This window comes from Lissotriton vulgaris, chromosome 12 (assembly GCF_964263255.1).
Source record: "Lissotriton vulgaris chromosome 12, aLisVul1.2, whole genome shotgun sequence".
NCBI lineage: Eukaryota > Metazoa > Chordata > Amphibia > Caudata > Salamandridae > Lissotriton > Lissotriton vulgaris.
Window position 1 is genome coordinate 665,981,517 of NC_141700.1, and position 18,021 is coordinate 665,999,537.

Below are 18,021 nucleotides of genomic sequence, written 5' to 3' on the forward strand. Positions count from 1 at the left end.
TGGCGAATGCAGTAAATCTATTACTATGAGATGACTGCTACAGCCACAACTGGGCCCCAGTATGCCTTCTGTTTATCTTCAATTTATTGATGAAAGACAAACAAATCCTAAAAATCCAGTGTCAATCCAAGGTCATCGTTACCTGCAAGTAGAAAAAAGAAAATAGCGTTCCCAAGCACCACCAAAATAAACATGTAATATAATAAATACATAAAAGGTTAGCATGTGTAACATAGTAATATAATTCCTTTTTGAGACACTTACAAACCATCCTGGCTGCAGCGGCATGACATATGATGTGGCCGGAACCCTTCGATGGGAATGCTGGACCATATTAGACAGTTACCTGTTATATGCACGGTGGGAGGTATTTTGTGATGCTGAAGCATTTGTTAACCCTCTCGATGCTGATGGCGAGCTCAGCTCGTCATCACCCACGGGTGTCGTGTGCTGATGACGAGCTGAGCTCGTCATGGTGCCACTAAAATGGCATTTTCCGGCACAGGGGGGGAAAACGCCCAGCAGCCATGTGGTTAAATAATCATGAATTTGCCACATGATCCACCATCTGCTGCAAAATTTGCAGATTGTAATAAAGAAAACTGTTTCTAGCTTAAACAGATCAAAAGTTATTCAAAACATTGCGACACGCATTGCAGTGCAGTAAATGCCCTTAACAAAGATTGACTGTTGACATTCCAGTTGCTTGCTGTGTATATGTATAAATATGGTATTTCTATACCATGAACCTAACCAAGTGGAGCATTGCACATGGTAACAGACGAGCACAAAGTTAACGAGTAATAGAAGAGGAAGCTGGGTCATGGACAGTCAATGCATTGTGAAGCAGTATTACTGTATTTGATGTTACACTGGTACTAATGAGGTAAAACCTTTGTCCAGACACTGTTAACCTGAGTAAAAATGACAAAGTAATGAAGTAACATGCCACACAATTTGCCATTTTTCTTAGACTGCAATTTAGTCAACCCTTCCACATAATTTGGTTCTACTAGTCCTACAATTTCATTGGGCCCTGTTATATATCAAAAGGTTGTACCGGGAAATGGCAACATGATTGACATGAATGGTTTGTTTTGGAAATGATCTTAATGCAAAATTTCAAATTTCAAAAAACATAAGTAAAAGGTTTGTCGTGATATGACATTGTAAACAAGAAAGGCTCCTTTTCTCAAGCCGATCTTGTATTGTGTTTAGAACCACTTCTATAGCTCCGGCTCATTCTAGCCGCATAGAAGGCAAGACTCCAACCTAGTGAAAATGTCACCAAATTAAAACAGAGATGGACAGTGAAGCAAGGAATTGGCAATTCTAATTAACACAAGGGGGCAAATAAAGGTTTATTTGCATGTTGTCATGAGAAGAGCATGCCAAGACGTATGTCATACTAGAGATTTATGGACCGAATGAAAAGCTTAAGTATTCAGCAGCGCCTGAGGATTACTGCCATTTCTTTCAGGATACAGCTAACCAGGTAAGGGCAGGTTACATCAAATGTTTTTTCTTTATTAAGAACATGCTACACAAGAAAAGCCTAGGCGAAATTTGGGCCTCCTATCCTACCCTACAGCACCTCCCAAAGGTAACCTTAAAGAAAGCTTTTTGGGAGTAAATGTGGGATGAAGAACTTAGGCCTGTCCCAAAGGGGTCTCTTGCTGGTAAATGCTTGCTTTCAAGACTGATATGGCCTTTGAACCTTTTTTAGATCATATAACTCCGATAGATGCTAAGCACATATATCTCAAATTTAGATATGGTACTCTGCTATTACAGTCGCTCCATGTGAAATGGAGTCCAGGTGATCATGCCCATCAAACCAGCCGGCAGAAGAATCCCTGGCACACTTTGTTCTCTTTGACCTTCTTGTGTGCGGCCTAGTAAATCTTGGATTATCCCTATATGCAACTAGTTGCAATGCAGACAGCACCTGGATAGTCTTTGGCTGCTGCACACTGAGTACAGCCAGGCAATTGTTTGTGCAGTGTTCAAATATTTACACTGGAGTTGGTGCATTAGATCTAAAGCGCTGGCCTGAAATTTAATTCCTTAAACCTTGCATGGCAAAGAGCTCCAATTTTAAGTTTTCACTTTTTAAACTGTGCTAAGCCTGTAATATGTGATTATATTGGATGTACAGTTTTTATATGGTTTTATTTTTGTAACTGTCCTTTCAACTTTGTGAATTGCATATTTATATTTTTATTTGTTTGTACGTTTACGGCTAAAAAATACAGACTAAAGTATTTTGATAAGGAATGAAAATCTGGATTTTGTTGTTACATTGCACAGGTAGGTGTGGTGGGTGTATGAGTTACTGAAGAATCCTGCTGGGAGGCCGAAGTCAACATATAAATTAAGTTCAATAAATTCTCATCTGGTTTGGCTAATAACCAATGTAAACTCATTACCATTTACACTGAAATTGGACAGTAGATCAAGACTGATGAATTGAGGCTTGGCTGGCTGACCTCATCTTAACCTAAATTAGCTCTGGGGAGGTTGCAAGAATGACCATTTCAGGTAAATTGATAAATCCAAATCGTCAACAAAATGTAACCTCAGAACAGATCATAGCGACTCAAAAAGAATATCACTATTTTCAGCAGACAACTTTATTTTACACAAAATGATATTGTAACAAGAGTTTGAATAGCCAATTAAACCGATTTCACCAAGTCTTGCTAATAAGTTTCAAATTTAATTTAAGATGTTTTGAAATTCAACATGGTCTTCATAAATAAACAGATTATGCATACTCAAAGTATTCAGTGGTGCAGCCCTGAATAGTGGTTTTGCTGACCATCTCCGTGGAAGACAGGTATTCAACACAGCAGGCAAGTACAAATCTAGTATCATCTCCCAATTTCTTTGAGAAGCAACTTTTAATTAGCTCAGTTTCAACCTGCACATTACCCACACAGTGCATATATTTCAATGCATACAACTCAGTTCTATACATTTGATTGTTCATTTGGCCATGATAATAAGTGCTTCAAACACCACTCAACTTTGAGCAAAACAGGGGGCTAATGACAGTCTTCAGAAGCATTCATTTTTCAATATATATATATAAAAAAAGGTATGATATTTCATAAAAAACTGAGTTGAGTGAACGTATGAGGCAGCAAACTTGAAGGTGACATTTTAATACCTTTCTCTGAGAACATTCACAGGTTCTGAGATATAGAAATAGATGCCTCCTACAATCAGATCCATCCTTGAAAGAAAAAAAAATATCAAGGAATCCAGCAGCTGAACGTAAACAGAAGGGCCAAACTTTTTTTTTTTTAAAGAATTAATTAAGGTAGCAGGCACTGGCAGATTTGATGTATTTATACATTAGATCCCAAAACACTTACTGCCAAATGGTATACCACTTGAATAACCACACACTGCATGTCATAGGTAATCATAAATAAGAATGTAGTGGTTTACTGATTAAGTACAGCAGGTAAGAAACCTACCCCTTGACCATCATCACACTTCCAAACACATCATTTTTATCAACAGGTTTCAGTGCAGCATAAAGTGCTAGTAGATGGTGTGGACATGGACCCTTTAGCAAAAATGACAGTTCTATCTTCGTTTCCACCAGTCCATTTTAAATACCATGACAAAATGTAAATCCACGCAGAGCAATCGAATTTCACAGCTACAATATAGGGCAATACATTAAATTTGTCAAGGGTATATGAGTGAAATATATAACTTTTATACTTAGTGATATTTCTGTATTCAACCCACCTTAGCCTGAGAATTAAATATTCCCCAAAAAGCTTAATTGCAAAGCAACAGTCCTATACACAACCTTTGCCAGGAGCATTTGTTTGGCTTTTCTTTAGAAAAAAGTAAACTTTTAGCTGGTTGTGAATTAATTTCATCATGTTTTTCCTACTCTTCTAAAACATTCACTAACTTTGTAAAGTTAAATAGCTTTCCAAATTAATATTTATTCCTGTTGAAAATATTAGATCATATCAGTACAATTAACTAAATAAGCTAAAAACCCAAAAAAGTGATAAGATGGACTGGTCTTCACTTGCCCAATTAAAAATCATGATGGGATACGAAATACCCTTTCTACTCCGTTTACTACGTTATCATTTAACAACAGGAATGTAAACAACTGAAGTAAATGACAAAGGCCATTGACTACAGTGGATTCTGTTACCAAACTCGAAAGGGGTGACTGGGTTACACTTCCTTTGTAACACAGAAACGTAAACATGCATTCATCACATGCTCTCATTGTATGCTCTGTGACATTCAGTGGACGAATGCAACATTGTTTTTAAGATTACACTGTTTATAAACCAGAATAACTTTATATGTCATGTGATCAAGGCCGGTAACAGCCGAAACGAGTAATGGTGGAGAGGTGTGAGCAATAAAATATATCAGCACGAGAAATTGGGTCTACTCTCATTATTCATCTTGCAAGAGACAGAAGTGGCGAGGATATATATATATATATATATATATATATATATATATATATATGTGTTATGGCAGACGTGCTTGGCACGCAATAAAACTCACTTGATTGGCACAGAGAACTTTGGGTCCGCTCTTCGTATTTTCTCTGCGGGAAAGCAGCTGATGGTGGCGAACTTTACACTATATATATATATATATATATATATATATATATATATATATATATATAAAAAAATTCAGAGTATAGTCCTTCAGGGTGGCAGAGGATACTACCTCTGCAAACCCTGATGGACTACCATCGGTCATATTACGAGATGACAACCAGGACAGTGTATCTGCTCTATTTATTGATAGGAACCGCTGTCTGTTTTGACAGCTATCTATTAAACATTTAAATGTTTTTTCCGCTAAACCACTCCCAAAGTGGGAGCTTGTTTTTGTGAAAAAGAAAATAAATACAGAACCCCTTACCCTAGGAGTTTTCTCCCAGGTTGTGAGTGGGGGGCGGGGTCTGTTTTTTTGTCTCTCACCATAGGCTTTTCCTGGTGATGATGGCGAGACAAAAAGGACTTCACACCGTTCACCCTAAATATGGCAGGCCCTTCCTTCATAAGCCCCTAATCTGTCGGGTATCAGAGGAAGCTTTCTGTTGATTGAGCCAATATGGGCTACATCAACAGAATACTTATGGTCCCCCTGTCTTTAAATGAGGTGGGCAAACTGAGAATTTGGCCGACCGGGTACTCAGTAGCATTTGCAACAGAGACTACATATAAACCAATGTACCTGCTTTATAGATGCTACACTCAAAATCTGGTACACATAAAATGTGCCTAACTTTATCAAAATACAAACAAAATGATCCCCAGTGGTGTCATGCCCAATTTAGAAGAAGTGAAAGTGCACATCAGTTGAGGTCAAGGCCAAGAGTGGTTGTACTACTGTGATAAGTCGATGACTTGATGGGTTAGAGGTTCTCTCCACAGAGGCCAACTTTGAATCTTGCATAAAGAAGAATTCTTTCAATAAGCACATACCTCCAGAGGAAAGAGGTAAGGTAACCTATGAATCTATGCATGATACGGACATTACGGATCTCCAATTACAATTCAGTAAAATTTGTCTCTTGCATTTGTTCCTTCATAACTGGGTATCAAGCAATCTTTCACCTTGGTAGGTGGGGCATGAGGCAATTTATTCACTGAAACAAGTTTTCTAATATAGTTTCCCAAACCTAAGTTTCTCCGATCCTTATTAATTCAAAAATGCTGGGTGAACTTCTGAAAACTCAAGTTGCTGCTTTGCAGAAGTCTTTTTGAGAATAACTGTATTGGCTGCTTTCTTTAACCTGGGCTGTAATCTTAACAGAACTCTATATTGACTTTATAACCAACAAGACATTGGCATCAAAATACATTGCTCTTGAAAGAGAATGAAAGGCAACAAAACTATTTAGATTTCCTAAAAACAAAGATTCTGATAATGTATCACAAAGCTTTCCTAGCAACTAACATTTAAGATGTTTTCTAGCTGGAAAAGATGTATTCTGAGGAATATTCAGATGTATTTAGAGTCTGATTGATGCTGAAATTTAAAACCAATTGGGAAAATAAGCCTGGGATGTGTTCAAATAAATCACCTTATGCATACTTAGTAAAAAGTCATCGAAAACGTTTGTCCCACTCTTCTCTTTGCACTCAAAAGGAGGGCTTTAGATCTGAAAAATTCTGTGTTTCGGTCCCAAGAAGATGAACTAAGAACAGGAGGGAATGAGCGGCTCACAGATTTCTTAAACAGTGGGCTTGAACACAGTGATGAGGTGTGAGACTTGCTGTTGTACTTACAGATGGCAAATAGGCATACCAGTCTCAATGAATACTGCAGACACTTCTCCCCCGAGTGTAACACAATTCTAGCCTCTGAACCTCACCAGTCCAAATTGCGTAACGTGTATTAGGAGTTTGTTTAGCTACAGATTATTACTGAAAAATTATCCTAGCAGGTGTTTTTGCATGGTTAGTTTGAGACCCAGCCAATGTAGAACCCTCAGGGTACTAGGGCCAACCTATATTTGGGCACAGATCATGAAGCAAGATGACTATATGGAGCTCTTATTTTTCAACTGTCAAGCTACTGTAAGGGTAGATGTGATGCACCTTCAACACTGAACTTTTAGAAAACCCTCAGAGCCACACTGCCTCCAAAGTGAAACCATGTGACTAGTAGGGTAGATCCCACACTAGGAGTCCCTCATACAGTGAGTGATATATGACCCGGTACATTAAAGCACTCAGACACCGAAAAGAGAGAGTAAAAAGTATCATTTCTGTAAAAGAACATTCTCATTAGGGAAATTCCTGACCCAGAAGGTATTTCTCCTTGAATATCAGTTTGCAGCCCTGAGATCGAGACTAGACTGTTGTCCCTCAATTCTTATCTTATTCAGAAAATACACTAAATGTACTAGTGGATGCAGTCTTCCACACAAAAGGGAGTACATTTAAGTGCAGAAAGAAACTTGGGGGGGGGGGGGGACTCTTGGTGAAAGAACTGAAGATGGCCTTTTCTAAATAACCGTGAACCAACTGATTTTCAAATGTTTAAATGTAATTTGTGTAACATTAAGCACGCCTAGCCTAACTCTTTGTGTGTTACATCAGTTGTTCTTTAGGAGTGCATATGAATCAGAAAACGGATAATGCCAGAAGCTTTATTTGTTGTACAAGCTTGAAATTACAGTCTGATCCGAACTTCAAACACCTGTCTCAACACTGACGTATCACAGGACATAAGAACAAAGACAGTGCCTGCTAGATACTCACCTGTCTTAATCATGGTAATAAAAGCAATGGATGCAAGCTGACCATCCCATGCAATTTATGACCCTGTAGTATGCATATCCTAAAGGAAATACTGATGAAAGTTGTATATCAAACTTTCTTCCTTTCCCATCTAGCAGAATAGAGGGTAGGATTACTGGTCATAAAAATCTTTTCAGGATCTACTATTATCTAAATAGCCTCTAAATCCTTGAGACAATATTGGAACTGTAGGGATCTCTTTCGAAAAGTCTTGTGAAAACAAAATACATGCATCCTCAAAAATAAAATACAAAAGCTTCTCTGAAATGTGAATAGTTAATTAGGCCTCTTTACGCTTGATTTCCTATTGATAAAAATCTTTAATGTTTTGCTTGCTCGTCAACAGTGGGATTTTGAATAACACTGTCTGTGATGGGCTCTAGAATGAGGCATCCATCACAAAAGCTTAGCTGGAAGTGCCAATGCTGATGAGGACTTGGAAAGCAAAGGGATCTGAGGTTTTGCCGAAAGTTCATTCCCTACCGTAACTAAGGAAACATTTTGGTTTGGTCGATGATGGAGAGAAAGGTAAATATAAATAGATGTTCTTTTAGGGTAATCATACTTGTGTGACAGGTTGGAATAAAACACCCAGGTTCATATGATGTCAAGCACCTCCATTAGCAGCCTTTTCCCTGCACTTCCTAAAAGCTGATGCCTGATTTAAAGAAAGTAAGGGTATTTTAGGGATTCTCCCTCACTTTACAAAGTAAGAGATACAACTGCTATTGACTAATCCAATAATAGTTGCTCCACTTTAGGAAGAAAAATCACCCGTTTTTCTTTTCTAATCATGAGCATTTTCATAAACTACAATAATAATTCATATTTTCTTTATCTATTTTATAGCCCTGCTGGTTATCTGCCGCAAATTGCTGAGATTATAAATATTATACAATATCGATAACTCTTAAACTTAACAATACATTCCAAAGTCATTACAGCAGTGCACAGTAAATATAAAACATGTTAGTAACATGCTCATTTATGTTCTTGCTTTACAGCCTTTTAATGGGATCAAATCTCCTAAGTGTAAATTATAAAGAAGTGCACTGCATGGTACCACAATATAAGCTAGCACACATCTTTTAGGAAGACGCATTGTTGTATGCAGGTGTCTGTGTAGCACAACAGTAAAATATATCAAAAGGATTGTCCATTATCTACTCAGTTATTATGAGGGCTTCAAAAGTAAGGATTCAAGAATCAGTGACAACCACAGAAAAGCGCATTGTTAATTTCATTCATCGTTTTCAAATACATTGTACTAATGAATGCAGCAGCTGCTTTTCCAAACAAATTTTTATCAAATCCGTAAAGGGACAGGGGAGCTTGTATAATGCTCTAAATCTATGATCACGCTCCACGTGTCTGAGTTATACAGAGTGCCTCCCTGATGCTCTCAAATTATACTCAGGAGCGGACTACAGGGAAATATGTGAAGCAACACTGCTACACAGTAAAGCAGTGATATTTTAGGAAAACAATTTAAACTGTACCAATGTACATGAACAAAATTAAAATTCATTAGTGTACCCGCCTGAAGTCTACAAACTAGTAATATATTGAAGTGATTCAACAATAACTAAATATTGGTTTTATTTGGAGACAGGCAAGAATACAGCCTGCTCCAACATCAGGAATGAAAGCACAATATATTTATCCTCAATTATTGAGAATAATGCAAAATATTTGAACACGTTCACACATACCACAGTGGTTTATAGATATTAACACATACGTATATATTTTTATACATATATACATAGTTTATTTATAAATGTACATATTTGGATATATATCTACATAGCTATAGCTATCTGTGTTTGCCTCTAGAATAAAAATTTAATTATTTTCAAAATTAACTCACTGAAAATGATGTCTGAAAAAAAAATGTGATAAACTGAAGGAAACAAAACGAGTATCTCATTCGGTCATGAACTACAGAATGAAGGAGAAGATCATATAGTACAGCTTTGGTAGACCTTGCAACACATTCCATAAACCGATTACAAATGTGGTAGTTAAATAGTAAAAAGTAAAGAGAATGAATAAAAGAAGACTAGCATAGACAATTCCCAAAAGATTCAGTTTAGAGGCAAAAAGGTAGAAATAGTATAATTTTACAAAATTAATAAATTTTGTCAAAGAACATTGACAATGACATTCAAGTGTTTAAACCACCGGCTAGTTTTGTTCAGTCACAGAAATACCATGACTACCATGCATAACCCTACCGTAATACACTAACTTCACAGACAATATGAACGACCCCACAGCTTCCGCAAAGAAAAAGGTTCTATACCATCAAGCAGGACTTGAATACACTTGGCTCTTCAGCCACATGGTCACGATGTAGCCAATCTATAAAATAATATTTTAGTAGATTCCAATCTAAGAAGAAACCTAAACTGATGCTTCCTTATGTCATCTCCTCTATTATGTGTGCTTTGCGTCTTAGCCAATATTGTTTAAGAAAACTGTGATACAAAACGCTGAGCTCCTTCAACATGACTATTATGGCCAAGGGGACAGATTCAGGGGCACTTCAGACTCCACAGCAAATTACATTGCTTGGGCCAGTCGTGTTAAGCAAGAGATTACAAAAGTACTACAGTCCAAATACTGACGAACACAACATATGCAACTCCGAACAATATTGCATTTGTTGCCACTGCTGACTGAGGTGAAAAGGTTTCCTACCTACCACAACATTGACTAATGATGCATGCAATTACCCTCAGTCAAAAGAGGCAATAAAAGACCATATTACATCGCATCATGGCTTTCGTATATAATTGATGTACATACATTGTTAATTCCTAAATGTTCCACAGTAAAATATTACCACTAACCTTTTATACATTTGAAACTGAATTATTTATGTACACACACACATAAACACACACACAAAAACAATGACAGTTTATGGACTATACTTTCCGACCTGTGGTGTGCTTAACTTCTGTTACCATAGGCCACAGTATCTCTATGCTTAAATTTAATTAGAATATGAAATATTCCAAAAATAGAATACTGAAGTCTCTTTGCAAACCATTCAATTGTCTCTCTTTTAATCTATTAGGCCACCTTGGATTAAGAGGCAAGGTGCACATGGATAAGAGGTCAAATACCATAAGGTGAATGATTTGTCACTTTCTGCAAATAATACAGTGCATGGTTATTCAACAGTCATTTCTGGCTAAGCGGCTGATTAAAAATGAACGGAAGAATACTACAGTTTCCTCTTGATTGCGTCCAGCATTAATACCTGCTCTCAGGATAGAAGAATCAAGGAGTAAGCTTTGATGATAAAAAGCATGATAGTACCTACAATGTTTTCTTTCCCAAAACAAAAGGGCTTTCATGGAAAATCTGCAGAACTTTGTAAAATTAGAACACAGTAGTACAGATATGATTTGGCTCATTTACATGCCATGCCCTACTCAATTTCACGTTGGTGGCATCAAATGTATACTTTCCCAAAATTATGTAGATGTTGAAGGAACGGCTTATAAATGTACTTCATAAAAAAATGTGCTTGCAGCAAGCCACGTTTTCTTTCATTTCACTCCACATTGGTCATAAAACGTATGTACACAGCTTTTCTGGCACCAAATAAATATGATAAATGTTTGGTTTTTGTTCTTTAAAAAGTTCAGTAGGGTACTCCCAGATCAGACTGAAAACTCTGGTCCGCCTTTCCTTCCTCGGAGGAGTAGGCGCCTGATGTGGAGTCCAGCAAAGGGATTGATCCATAGGAGAGATGGCTGGCCCCCGAACACAGACTTCATGCCATCCCATCGAAGACGTCGCTCCCATGTGGGCTTCTCACTTTTGAGTCGCTCAATCTCCTGTGAGAGAATAGAGATGAGAAGCAGTTATAGAACATAACCTATTAATCAAGGCTCTCCGTGAAAAAGCGACAGCACTTGAAGTACGTAGTGATATGCACACCCACAGGAAATGTAACATACTATGGATAAAGGCAACATGAAAATGAAGCCATAATGTGATATTAAGGTCATACACCTTTAGCAGTTGTCCCATTTATGAAAGAAGGTTGACTTGGAGATATTTCGAATCTTCAAAGCAATTTATCAATAGAATAGCATCCTTCCCTTAAAGAAAGCTGACTGCCAAAACATTACTGCATATACTCCTATGGCAAAATCTGCAGTGGGATGCATACTTCACATACTGTTCAGTGATGTAACATGTGAGATGGCTGGAGGTAAAGTGGATGAGGTACAAGCTTCCACAGAATACTACCAACCGATTGATGATCTCAGAAGAGCGCACTGGGCAACCTATATCCCTAATACTTACATTGAGGAAGCGATAGGCTCAAAGAAAGGGGATGCACATACATACGCTCAACTGAAAAAAAATTCCTGCAATGTTTCAATCATGTAGTTACCCTCTTCAGATAAACACTATGCATCATTTTTAGCTTAAACTTTGCAAACTTCAGGAAACCTCACCATCTATCAAATTCTCAATGTTTGCACACACATTTATTCTGGGTATTGCGAAAACTAACCCTGGGCGGAGTCGCACACACTACGCGGAGCTCGGCACGCGGCGGAGTACGTTAGAAAAATGGCGTTCGCGGTGATTGCACAGTGCCGGATGCTTGTCCACACTGTGCAATCATTGCGAACAGCACCATGCACAGCGCAAGCTTACCTTTTCTGCCACTCAAGTAGATTTTTACTTGAGCTGCAGCTTTCTCAATGTGAACGGGCAGTTTCTCAACGCGTGTGGTCGCAAGCATACACGACCGCTCGCAATGAGAACTCTGACCCCCCCTGAGTTCAGAAATCTCGCCGGAAGGTTTATTTTTGACACTGCGCGAAGCGGAGCTTTCGGAACTCCGCAAACTCAGTGAGTGCTGGAAACTCCGCGAGCGGAGCAGAATTCACCGCCCAGGGTTAGCTACAACCTCGTTTAACTTATTCACCTATTTTGCCTAGAAATTAACCAGAGAAATGATCTGCTTGTATGGCACGTTCAGAGCTATTTATTCGCGCTCATCCACTTCCTCAGTCTGACTTCGACCATGTTGATATTGATTTATGCACTGAATCTCTAACGGGAAATATGAAGATTATTCTATTTGTCAAACATGGAAAATAATATGGCAACATTAATTAAGGAAATAAGGTATTTTAGTTCCAAGTATTGGATTTCTAATTATGGAGGATTTTCCAAGGGGTGTGATCCGCACAGAGTATACATATCGCACTTCCCAACTGACCCACTATAAATACCAAATGTTACTATTACCACCACCACCACCTATAAAAAGGCTATCATTAATATAATGTTATTCTGTTACAATGTCTAAGGTCAGACTTTACAGAATTTAAACTGTATGAATAACCTTGCAAAAGCGGGTACAATTAAGGTAACTGAAAAATACGCCCCAATACAGTTTTCTTGTTGGTAGCTTTTGTCCACCTACATTATTGCAATAGTCTTCTATGAGAGGCTGACATGCTGATAGGTCATATTTCGGCAACAAGTTGTCCAGTTCAGGCAACGAGAGGCGAAACAAAGCACAAAAGAAATCTTTCCACAAGGCACAGAGCCTATTGGATTACTCATACAAATTATTGATTATGTAAACCGAATTGAGCACCAGGTGACTTCAGTAGTACATATGAGGAGGATTTGCACATACCCACAAACAAATAATTTGTTTTGAGGAGCAAATTGATACACAGCAGGAAAACCACACTGCAGAGTATATATTTATAAAGTGTTTACTTTCGGTTAAATAGGACTTGTTATTATATCATTGCTGGGGGAAAAACCCCTACAGCAAAACAACAGAGCATACAATCATAATGCTTTGATATGTTTGACAAATGCAAAAAGAACAATTGAATGACAGAATGCAGAACAATGTCATACATTCACCCCAGTACAGAGATCTGGGCCTAAATTCATAGTTTTTTTGCTCGCCATGCCATGCCAGTTTGGACCCAGTCATATGCAAAATCAGTCTTGACCTGGCACCCAATGGGAACAGTCCAGCCCACACTGTCAGGCCAGGTCCTCCCTGGACTAGAAACAAGCATCGTAGGACCGGTTCCTACTGCCACCCTCTTACTTTGTGTCCAACCTTGTATTCTCCTTATCGGGCGTGGGAGCGTCACGAGTGGTCTTAATGAAAACCGGCTTGCTTGCTGTATGGATGACAAGGGAGTCTGTTGGGACATGAACACACATGCAGGCTGGGTCGTTGGTTAAAGGCTTGTATTTTTATTTCAATCTGTGATGTTACCACCCTGGCCTTGACGGGCTCCTTCAAGGCATCGGAACCAGATTTTTTCATGCCTTTACACATAGGGAAGAGCACCACCATTCTCTACGACTTGGAAAGTGTCTCCATGAGGTATAGTTTTCCTCAAGGAGGACATGCATGCCCACTATGTAAAAGGTGGTCGCCGTTGAATCACCTCGTAGTAGGCTGTGGCGTTATCCGGGGGCAATGCCCTTACAGAATTGTATGCCCATACGGGATAATGATCCAAGTCTGGATCCTCTGCGGGCGCTGCATCAAATGGTGTTGGAAGGGTCGGCAGGGCCGAAAGGGAAGACTTCCCCAAAAAGATTAGGGGGATCCGTCTTGTGAGTGTGGACGCAATGGAGGCAGTAAAGCAGGAGGTGGTGATCGGGGTGGATGTAGAGGAACTGGAACTAAGCGGAGAATGCTAGTTCCCATATCCTTACATTTTACTTTAGGTGTGGGAGCTGGCACCAACCATTTCTCAAAGGTCAGAGTTCTCTTGCGAGGCACTGTCTCTGAAGATGCTGGAGAAAGCTTTGTTGAAATTTTCCTCATTTAGGGTCGGAGACAGTCATAAATGGAAACCTGTGTGCAGATAGTGGTCTCAACAGCTTCAGACTCGACACAGGCCTCAGAATCGTGGTTGGCCTTCATGCCAGAGTCAAAAGTGTGTTCTTCTTCTTAGGTCCTTGAGGCTTATGGAGGATCTTAGGGCTCAACGGCCGAACAGGGTTGTTCCCTGGTCCCTGGAGTCTGAAATGACGCCTGCTCTGAAGTATTTAGTCTGTGCTGATCACAGCCAGACAACTACTGAACCCCTGGTGATTCTCTGGTTGTCAAAGCACTCGATGCCGACCCTCTCTGGGTCAGTGCTCTGCCTTTGCATGAAGCCTCCTGGAAGGCTTGGTGTGAGTGTGCGTGTCAATCATATTTACAACCCCTGCGGAGTTCTTCGTTTGAAGGCCTGAGGAAGGTGAGGTGAGCTGAATCTCTTAACTTCTTGTTCATCTTCCTTCTGGTCTGAGTCAGAGGAAAAGGATGCCTCTGGACTGGGTGATGATTGATGGGGTAGGATGTCTGATAGGCCAACATCCTCACATGTTTTGCGAAGAGGTTGAGGGTGTTGATGGAGGCTTGCAGCCGTATCTTTCAGATGGACCCATCTATTCTCTTGTCGATAGTGGAGGGGCTGCTTTGAGCAGAAGACGAGACAGGCCTGGCATGAAGTGTTGTCGAGGTAAGGGGAAAGACAGACGTTATAAACCTTGTGGTGATTGTTGTGTTCTTGAAACGGGGAGTGGCAGCCTTAGGGGTATCAACTTGGGGCCTACACTCCGGGGCATCTAGGTCTAACTAGGCCTGACACGTGGCCCTAGAAATAACTGAGACGGACACTGGGAATAACTTCTTGGCTCTCCGTCTGCGCGTCTGACTGCGTACGTGCGTGCGGGGCCCCTCTTTATTATAGCAAGTCACATGACTCAACGTTGCACGCTCATGGCGTCATGGGCGTGTCCGAACCAGGAACATAACAGTGATGAGACTACGGAAACTGGGAGTGGCTGTGGGGACAGAATTGGAATGGGGTTAGTTCCATCACCCTGAGTGCATTCTTTGCAGAGAAATTGTCAAAGATGACGTTTGCAAGGCCCTAAAAAAGGCTTAAGGACCGAATGGTCGAGAGTCAATGGATAAATCGGTCTCTGGATGTTGTGACCAAATGGAACGAAAATGCAGAAGGATTATTCCTGAGGTTCGGATGCAAATTATACCACCTGTGCCGGTGTGGAGAAAGTGTCAAACCTCTGAGCCTTAGCAGTACACGTCTAAACTCAATGGTGGGAAAAAAACACTCATATAAGGAATAGTGCCCATTAGGATCACAATCTAAAGGAGAAGTCACACAGCATTTCATATCTTGAAAACCTTATTCTATCCACGTATATCAAGCACAGCAATTCATCAACTGTCATAAAACAGGCATTTGATTGATTTATGTTGTGCTTCGGGAAATAAGAGTTGGATTTAGGTGGGGAAATCATCCCTCTAAATAAAATGTAGTGGGGAATAATAGAGGGATAATATGGTCCAAATATTAGGTGTAACACAGATGTTCAGGTGAATGAAAACGCGAGAGAGGTAAATGCCCAAAAAAAGAACCAGAATAACAAACAGTTATGACAAATAAGAAATTTGAAATTATGAAAATCTGTGAAATGTCTGTATAGTACACTTTGATTGGTCAAGATTTTGGCAATGGACATGTCAAATAAAATACAAGCATCTGATATACCAGAATAATCATTTTTTTCATCAGAGGCATCTCCAAACTAAAACATTCAACAATGTTCCAAAGTCATACATTTAAGTTATTATTAAATATAGCTAGGGGAAACTTTACCTACCGTTTCATCGTTGCATATGGAATGAAGCTGTGTGCCAAACATGACTGCTGTAAAAGTGAGAAACAGAAGACCCTCAAGGCACAGGAAGATCATCAGAATTACAGTCACAGGAGGGGAGAAATTACTGCACACTGTGAAGAAAAAACAATCATGAGTGACCATGCAATAAACCATTTAAACATGTGTAACCGATGTCTTATGCAGAATTGGTTTTTAATTTGTACCATTTTACAAATGTTAAAGCAGTCACTTTGAATTAATAGTTTGAGGTTCACATTCCTTTTGAAGTCCATCACACATCATACTGATCGTAATATTTTTACACCTAGTAGTTAATAACTCACAAACCAAACAAAAAGCTTACTCCTACATACACACGCACACAAACACTCATATATATAAGCAAACACACCCACCCACTGTATATATATATATATATATATATATATATATATATATATATATATATATATATATATATATATATATATATATATATATATATATATATATATATATATACTTATATACACACACAGTAACTTCTATATAGAACTTCAAAGTCTGAATGTTTTCAGGAAACTTGGAAAATGTGTAATGACGCCATAACTGGTTATCAGGAATATGCAGTTTTTGCATCCCGCTCACCTGCCTATGGTCAAGCAAGCGGTGGGTTATATACCTATGTGTCGTTGGACCTAGATACCAAGCATTAAGAAATTGATTGTTAACTAACTTTGCTATTATGGATTAAAATAGATTTTGAAACACCGATTATATTTTTAAATGTATATTTAAGTACAAAGAGATCAGACAAGATAACTCAGTTTACTGTCCTTTGGGAAATAATTAAAGTCTTGAATCATCAACATTCTGCTACTAGTTTAATTATTTCAGGGGATTTTAATATACATATGGTTTCTAAGAACAGTGCTACTGAACCAAGCAGAGCTTTAACACATACGTTTTTCCCAACTAAAAAAATAAGATCTTATAATGCTATAGGAGGTCACTAAAAATAATGTTTTGAGCACCTAAACATTCAAAGATGCACGGCAACACTCTACTATTGATCTGCAGAGGATCTGGTATCTGGCTTTATTGGGTATCAAGTGGCCCCTAGAGTGGAAAACGACCATAACCCCCAAACAATTACACTGCTGTTAATAGTTGACCGCCTACCAAAGTCCAGATCCCTTGAATCTGGGTACCCAATAAAGCAAACTGAGATCTTGGCCTACTTAGAACCAGCAATATAATTACCAATTATTGAGCGCAGATATGGGAAACCAATGGCTGAAATTTTGCCCGACTCTTTTCTTCTTTGATTGATTGCTTTTTGGTAAAAACAACAGTTAGGGGATACCCTACAAGGCTAGCAAAAACTGGGTGGTATTTGCATAGCTTATATCAACAAAAAAAGGCACTTAATATATCTCAGATCAAACACTGCTTAAAGATTCTAAAAATTGTGCTTAATAAAACGCTTGAGAAGAATATATAACAAGGATTGGCATAGCCAATAGGTCTTGCTTTTGGGACCTTATAAGTATTTAGTTATGCAGCACAATAGCCTTGGTGCAACAACATCAACTGTTGCATGGCTAAACACTTATAAGGTCCCATAAGAAGCAATGCTTGCTTCTTATGCAGCTTGAGTTAGGCTCCCATGCCATTCCCAACTTTGGCAGTGAACAAAGGGAACAATATCAGAGTACACTGGACAGGTGTTACACACCTAAACAGGAGTGAAGCAACCAAGACAATTAGCACCAATTCAGAACCTAAGATGGTGGAATTCACAAATGTCAACAGATACCCATTTGCTCACTTGAATGTTTGATGGCTTTGCCACGTTTTCTTACCCGCAGTGGCCACTGGGAAGCTCCAGACAGTGGAAAAGATGACCAAGATTATAATAAAGTATGTACCTCGAAAACAAGCAACAAAAATACAGCAAAAACCAAACTCTGCTCCTCTTGGTTAACTATTAAGTAAC

The 18,021-nt window shown here is 38.9% G+C and overlaps 1 protein-coding gene across 2 annotated transcripts in view; it reads right to left on the reverse strand.

Annotated features, from left to right (window-relative positions):
• Nucleotides 1-8,884: 8,884 nt before the first annotated feature.
• Nucleotides 8,885-18,021, reverse strand: part of ZDHHC7 (zDHHC palmitoyltransferase 7) — a 281,602-nt gene continuing 272,465 nt past the window's right edge. The window contains exons 7-8 of one of the 2 annotated variants that reach the window (XM_086945852.1): nucleotides 16,023-16,153; nucleotides 8,885-11,173 (exon numbers count right to left, since the gene is read on the reverse strand). In XM_086945852.1, the coding sequence (XP_086801978.1) occupies nucleotides 10,997-11,173; nucleotides 16,023-16,153 (308 nt within the window). In that variant the 3' untranslated portion in view covers nucleotides 8,885-10,996. The remainder of the gene's footprint in view (nucleotides 11,174-16,022; nucleotides 16,154-18,021) is intronic. The other variant, XM_086945851.1, reaches the window with a different exon arrangement.